General features: G+C 38.9%; 1 protein-coding gene across 3 annotated transcripts; it reads right to left on the bottom strand.

The window, feature by feature from the left end:
- Positions 1 to 299: 299 nt before the first annotated feature.
- LOC146662558 (uncharacterized) lies at positions 300 to 3,550 on the bottom strand. Of its 3 annotated transcripts, none has more exons than XM_085417847.1 (5): positions 3,469 to 3,550; positions 2,277 to 2,442; positions 1,764 to 1,899; positions 1,324 to 1,396; positions 300 to 1,163 (listed from the first exon to the last, which is right to left on the bottom strand). In XM_085417847.1, the coding sequence occupies exons 2-5, from the start codon at positions 2,350 to 2,352 to the stop codon at positions 1,128 to 1,130; spliced, it is 321 nt and encodes a 106-aa protein (XP_085273973.1). In that variant the 5' UTR covers positions 2,353 to 2,442; positions 3,469 to 3,550; the 3' UTR covers positions 300 to 1,127. The 3 variants fall into 3 exon arrangements, with proteins under 3 accessions (XP_085273973.1, XP_085273974.1, XP_085273975.1); XM_085417848.1 differs by having other exon boundaries at positions 2,277 to 2,394; positions 3,469 to 3,548; XM_085417849.1 differs by having other exon boundaries at positions 2,277 to 2,361; positions 3,469 to 3,546.
- Between the last annotated feature and the right edge of the window lie 3,137 nt (positions 3,551 to 6,687).

The following is a 6,687-nucleotide window of genomic DNA, read 5'->3' as shown; positions in this document are numbered from 1 at the left end:
CTCAGTGCTTCCCTAAAGGAGCTGGAGGAGGAGAGGACCGTATGAGTGTCTGTGCTCAGTCTGATGCTCCTGCAACATTAATGAAAGTATGAATAAAATATGTATTTGTGAATAACTTTTCAAGTGATTTCTGAATGTTCACTTTTACTTCTACCATATCGGTTAAATGCTGCCTCCTGGTGTCCTGTGATCATGACGTCATCATGAAATAATCACAACAATAAGTATTTTGTTGTCAGTTATAACACCTACAGCAAATAATAATTAATCAAACAGACCATTAAACAAAATCTGATTTCAGAAGCTTTTATTGATTTATCTTTGTTCTCAGCTTGAAGACAGAATAACATTCATATTTAATGACATTTGTAGTATATTTGCTAATTCTCACCAATCACTAACTGCTGTATCTTTACTCATTTCTCTAAATTATCATGAATTCTGCCAATCCTTTGTTTGTTTCTCTATTTTACATTCTTTAAATGTCTTACTGTTCAGTGTCATCATTTTACTCTTTATTCCTTACTGTGAAGCAATTTGGTGTACCCCCTGGTTTTAAATATGTTAAAGTAAGTAAAATGATATTGTATTGTATATATATATATATGTGAACACAAGACTGTTAAAGCGCTATGAATAATTTGCAAAAAATAATTTACATTTCTTAACAAATATTTCTGTCAAAGTGTGAACTAATAAATGAGCAGAAATGTTTCCAGCAGCTGCTTTACTTTAACTTTGTTTCATCGTTTTCATAATTTTTACTTAGATTAAATCTATGAAAATCACTGTGTGAATTAAGAAACCTACGAGACATGTAAGAGGACAGACAGTCACTGCTTCTAAACACTGTGGTGCAGCTGGAATATACAAACTATAGTGGGAGGACTCTTTAAAGATTAATAGCTTCAGTTATTTAAGCTGATCGATTTTCTACATGTTTATTTGAAAACATTGGAGGACACAGCAGAGTTCCCTGTGGTGGTGAAAGAGAGAAGAAGAATTGGTGAAAGAAGATGAAGAAAAAAGAAAAGAAGAAGAAAAGAGAAGAAAAAGAGAATTAATTAACAAGCAAAAATACTAGGGTCTTGTTTCCTACAGCTTTTGCTTCATCGTTTCCATCATCATCATTTAGAAATCATTGGAGGACACAGCAGAGTTCCCTGTGGTGGTGAAAGAGAGAAGGTGAAGCACCATTAGACAGATACACACAGTGTCGTTTTATTACCTATATTATAATCTTCACACTTTTGATAGAAGTTCACTGCTGGTTTTTCTAAACTTTGTGTTGACATTTTTTTTTATAAATATTTTGTTTCTCACCTCATTTATTTTCCTTTTAAGCCACTCGGTGTTTGGTCTGAGGAAAAATGTTCTTCCTGCACGTGTTTTGACCCTGGAAGAAAAAAACAGAAGAATAAAGAAAGAAGTTTAGAGCGAAGAAGACAAATCAAAGGATTGGACATTTTCACTTTATTGTTAACTGAACATGTGCAGGGTCCATTTTGCATTATGCTGTGAGAGAACAGCTCAGGTTTCCTCCAAGCTCATAAGCACAAACTCACAGATTCCCCAACGTCACCACATTAGAAACAATCACAGAGCAAACAGTAGTGCTGTATGTTAGAGAGGGGAACATTTATCTGCTACATCAAGGTTTCAGTGCAAATCTCATTTTCATTGTTGTGTTTGTGGATTTTTAATCAAGAACTAATTTCTACATGTTATTTGGTTTCAATGTATTTAGAAGAAGTTCTACTTACTCATAGCCATGAAGGCAGCCTGGTCTGTCGTCTTCAAAGCAGCTGATGATGTTTTTTGCCCATTTAGGTGTAGACATGTTTATTACACCACTGTTAGAATATGTTTTATTGCAGGTTTTCCCAGCGTGGTCAGCCCCTGCAGCACATCATCACACACATTATCATTATTCTTTGAGCCTTTGAGATATCATGGACAATTAAATAAACAACTCTCAGATGTTGTATAAATAATTTACTGATCCAGTTATTATGTGTAATATGAAAAATTACATAACTGACAAAAATACAGCTGGATTTAATCAGTCATATAAAATGTAGAGTTGCATTTTAAATTTATCCAGAAACAGCTGCTCTGTTACAGTCTGTGATAGTTTTAGTCTCTTTTCACACAGTTAGTTCACAGTTAGCAAGTTGCATTAAGGTCAGATAGATTTATAACCGTGTTGAGAAACAGACTTTTAGCTGGTGTTACTGAGCTTTGACAACAGAGCAAACTCCAGAAATAAAAACTACCTGATACGGAGTTGAGCATCACCACACTCAGGGAGATCAGAAGAATCAGGCGGCTGGTGGAGAGACTCGAACACATGTTGAGACGCTGAAAGGCACCAAATCTGAGTCTGGATCTGAGCTGTGAACAGGTTTGTTACCAGCTGATGAACTTGTCAAAGTGTCTGAACTGTTGTTTGTCACAGAAAGAAGAACTGCATTATTTAAGCAGACTATTCTGAGGTCATCATTTACTGAGAGACCAACAAACACCCATCGACAAGCACATCCACAAGGTTATTTAGTGTGTCCTTTCATAGTCATTAAGCCCTTTATGTTATTCATACGCAATCTAATCTCAAATCATGCAGGAATAAATTCAGAATAAAGGTGATGAGAGGTCAATATCAGAAAATATATACAGAACTTTTTTATTAAACCATTTGTAATAAAATTATAGTTAAAATGAGCCTCATATGAAAAGAAAGAGTAATGGCACCAACAGGAATCCTTTAAGCTTTTTTAGTCACAAACACACAATAGAATAAACACAGTCACACACAGGCAGGTATTACATGCACTAAACATCTGGAAACAGGAGAAACTCAGAGCATCCTGTCATCATTTCATGAACACAGGGGTAAACCTCAATGAGGTATTAAGCCTCCACTCAGGGATTGTACTTTGCCCGGCTGTCGTATTGCACCATGCCAAACAAAATAACTGAAAACACGACTGTAAACCCGAGACCATTGACCTGACTCAAATAAGTAGAATGGAAAGAAGTAAGAAGGGAGAAAAGTGGAAAAACAATATCACACACAGAGGCCATCCTACAGTTTGGGCTGCATACCTGTACCAGTATATATTTACAGTTCACAGTTTTTACAGGACATTTCACACCTTAAGCTGAATGATTCACCTGCCACACAGCGTGGTTCATTTCTTGTTAGTCAGTACTGACAAAAACTAAATGCAAAAAATACAACACACAGTTCATTTCAAATCTTCTTTCAGTTTCATGATCCAAAACATCAAAACATTTGCTTTGTTCCTCGTCTTTCTTTTACTGTGAGCGTGCTCCTGAATGCCAACCAGCCTTATCTAAATGTTATACTTCAGCACTCCTTCCATAAGTACACACAGTATGAGCCACACTCGTGCTATATTCTCACAGGATGATACAAGTTCTAATTTTCAGTTTCATATTGCTTACCAACAACGTCTAAACATCCACACACCACATCTGCTGACTGCGACGCCTCTGTGATAGAACCGCGGAGAAAGAGTGAGCGCCCGCTGCTTTACACTCCCTTCAATCCCCTGGGTCCTAAAGCCTTTCTGGTAAAATCTCAAAACAATGATTCTGTTCATCTGCACGTAGTGTTTTCAGTGGGAGAAACATTTTTTCACTCATCCAAGTGAATTTTTCAGTCTCAGCTGATGAAGGTTTCCTGACACAATAAACAGCACATTTACATAATGACTGAAACCAGCACCACTGATTAACAATGGGACATGAGGTCAGTTCGAGTCCTGCATTGCTGTGTAGCTGTTTTGCATAAAGTCGTTTTTAATCCTCAGACACACAACCATTGACAGAGTGTACGAGGCACAAAAGCACAAGTTACTATCGTTACTTTGGAGATTATATAGATGTTTCCCTTTTCTTGACAAAATGTCATCATACAACATGTTGCCCAGTCTCAAACAAATGCCTCCTCCACTCCTGTTATGAGCAACTGTGACAATCACATTCAACTCCTCCCAAGATATTGATGCATCATTAGTCTGAAGCACTTACATGATTTCCTCCAGAGATAAATCTGTATTATAATCATCATCTGCTTGGGGCGACCATGGTTCAGGTGGTTGGGAAGCTCATCTGTAAACGGGAGGTTACAGATGAGGCTCGATCCCCCTGCTCTCTCTGTCCTGGTCGTTGTGTCCTTGGGCAAGACACTTCACCTACCGCATACTGGTGTTGGCCAGAGGGGCCGATGGCGCGATATGGCAGCCTCGCTTCTGTCAGTCTGCCCCAGGGCAGCTGTGGCTACAACTGTAGCTTGCCTCCACCAGTGTGTGTGAATGTGAGAGTGAATGAATAGTGGAATTGTAAAGCGCTTTGGGTGCCTAGAAAACCGCTATAAAAATGCAATCCATTATCTAAGGCTTCATCAATTAAATTACCCAAACTCCCTCTAACCCTGGCTGGAACATGGTCTAGACTATCTACAGCAATCGTTCTAAAATCAACACGCTGCTGCAGTTCTCTGGAATTAAAATCAGGTTTATCCTTAGTCCTAACCCCACCACCCCTCTGCACAGTGTCAACTTCAATCACATTATCAGCATTGTCAACTGATTCAAAATGATCACTAGAAGATGCTAGAAGATCATCAAACATCAAAATGACCTGCGGCTCTTGAACATCAGTATCACCCTTTGCTTCAAAATGATCACTACACTGTACAACCTCATTAGTTACCAGAACTTATGCCTCAAAAAACCAAGAAAGCTTGTAATGCTGTTAAAATCAGCCCAACTTTTATGTAAGAAAGTCTACCAGCCAACATACTGGACACTGTTCTGCTGAACAACAAACAGTTATGTTGCCATCATTGTTAGAATCTTACAGTGAAACAAAGGCTCAGATTTAATTATCCTGAAACTAAGTTAAGGCTTTCCACAACTTTGTTTTGCAAGTTACATTATTTATAAAATCAAAATAAAATGTATTTACGGTTCAGCCACAAGTGCAGTCTCTAGATCACACAACACATTTGTTTTGTATTCAAACACAGAAGCTTGGCATGTTGTAATATTTCAGGGATTGCTTGTTTCCAGTCATGGCATTACTGCTCAAATGACTGTCATGGATTTAGGTGATCCAAATGTAAGTGCAGAAGAAAGTCTTTAACAGAACATAACTGTCAGAGTGATAATTTAGGATTGTCACTTGTATTTGGAAACATATCATCAAAAAAATGCACAGAAATCAATTATTTTTCAAGAAATATTAAATAGATTCAACATCTTTCTTCAACAAAATTGCAGACTGCACAGATGGTACCCTCTCAAAGGAAAAAGTACTATAGCTTACTAGGGTATATATATTAGACTTAATAGTCACTATATACAGTAATTGACTTCTATTCCTTTTACATCAAATTAAAACTTTGGGTGTCAGATAATTATTTATTAAAAGCTAGACATTTTAAATGAGAATAAGAAAGAAAAGTATGTCTTTGTGCCCCCTTTTCCCTGTTAATGCCCTATCAGCCCCCCTGGCTAAACTTTGCTAGATCCGCCCCTGCACAGTTACCAGCCGTCAGCTAGAAAAAGATCCTGGTGTAGAAAGTAATATTAACTAAATTCTAACAACAGCTTATCAAGCTTAAACGTGCTGCTGTTGTTCAGCCGCTGGTTTCCTCTTTCTGGTGCAAAGTGGGCCAAAAACAAACAAGAGAGACAGACTCGCAACAGAAAAGCTGATCAGCTGATCGTTAAGCCGTTTCATGATTGAAGTAGCAGCAAGAAGAGGCAGTCGCTTGTTAAGCTTAACGCAGGAATGCTTTACAAACATTCAGAGATGGACTTACACACTTGCTTTACTTCTCTCGGGGATAACTTTGTCGGAGATGAAATGCCGGGTTGCTAGCGAAGCTCCAAATGCTATCCAGACCACCGACAGGTCCCGCATGCCACCGCCGCTCTATCACGTGATGCATACTGCTCCGACGTGCTAACGTTCTGAGGTGAGTTACGGCGTGTTGCAAGTTTTGCGAGGTGCTTTCGTGATATTTAATGGATCGGATTACATTTTTTATTGTTCTCCGATATCCGATCCAGTAATTTAGGTCAGTATCAGACCAATACCAATACGTAATATCGGATCGGTCCATCTCTAGATGAGACTATGCATATTCATGTAATTGCAATAAAAGGAGCACTAACGGGAGTTTCTGCAGACACTCTGACGTGGTTCGAGTGGAAGGAACAGCGCTTGACCTCAGTTGGCCTCCCTCGCGCGTGATCACACGAAGAGCTGTGTTTTGTTTTGCTGCTGCAGTTGATTGTCTAATTGTTCCAGCAGGGTTTGTACTTAGATAAACCCAACAATAACTTCCCTTAAGTGCAGTGACAGTGGATGTGGGTTGGAGATGCAATGAGCTTGAACCTGCAGGTGACCATCTTCACTGACCAACCATCTGTGACAGAGGACTCATCTCCTGCTGCTGTCCTGCAAGCAAACAATCGTGTTTTTTAGAGCACCAACTTATTTGCTGTCTTAAAACCTTTTGTTCTGCATTTGCGATAGAACAGACTCCAATTTAGACAATCTCAGGCTCCCTCCCCACCGGAGTGGTGACCTTGAATGTCCCGCTTGTCAGTCTGGATAGCCCTGAGCACCACCTGACATACAATAATGTTG

This window comes from Rhamphochromis longiceps, linkage group LG9 (genome assembly GCF_057381845.1).
Source record: "Rhamphochromis longiceps isolate RC_006_pf linkage group LG9, R_longiceps_female_GT1.1, whole genome shotgun sequence".
In the NCBI taxonomy this organism is placed as follows: domain Eukaryota; kingdom Metazoa; phylum Chordata; class Actinopteri; order Cichliformes; family Cichlidae; genus Rhamphochromis; species Rhamphochromis longiceps.
This window is presented reverse-complemented; position numbering and strand designations above follow the sequence as displayed.

Excerpts from the sequence above, each read along its gene's own strand:
- LOC146662558 (XM_085417847.1), bottom strand. The coding sequence starts at position 2,352 with ATGTGTTCGAGTCTCTCCACCAGCCGCCTGATTCTTCTGATCTCCCTG. Across the intron at positions 1,900-2,276 it reads GATGCTCAACTCCGTATCAG|GGGCTGACCACGCTGGGAAA; the intron begins GTAGTTTTTATT and ends GATGTGCTGCAG. Across the intron at positions 1,164-1,323 it reads TTAAAAGGAAAATAAATGAG|GGAACTCTGCTGTGTCCTCC; the intron begins GTGAGAAACAAA and ends TCACCACCACAG.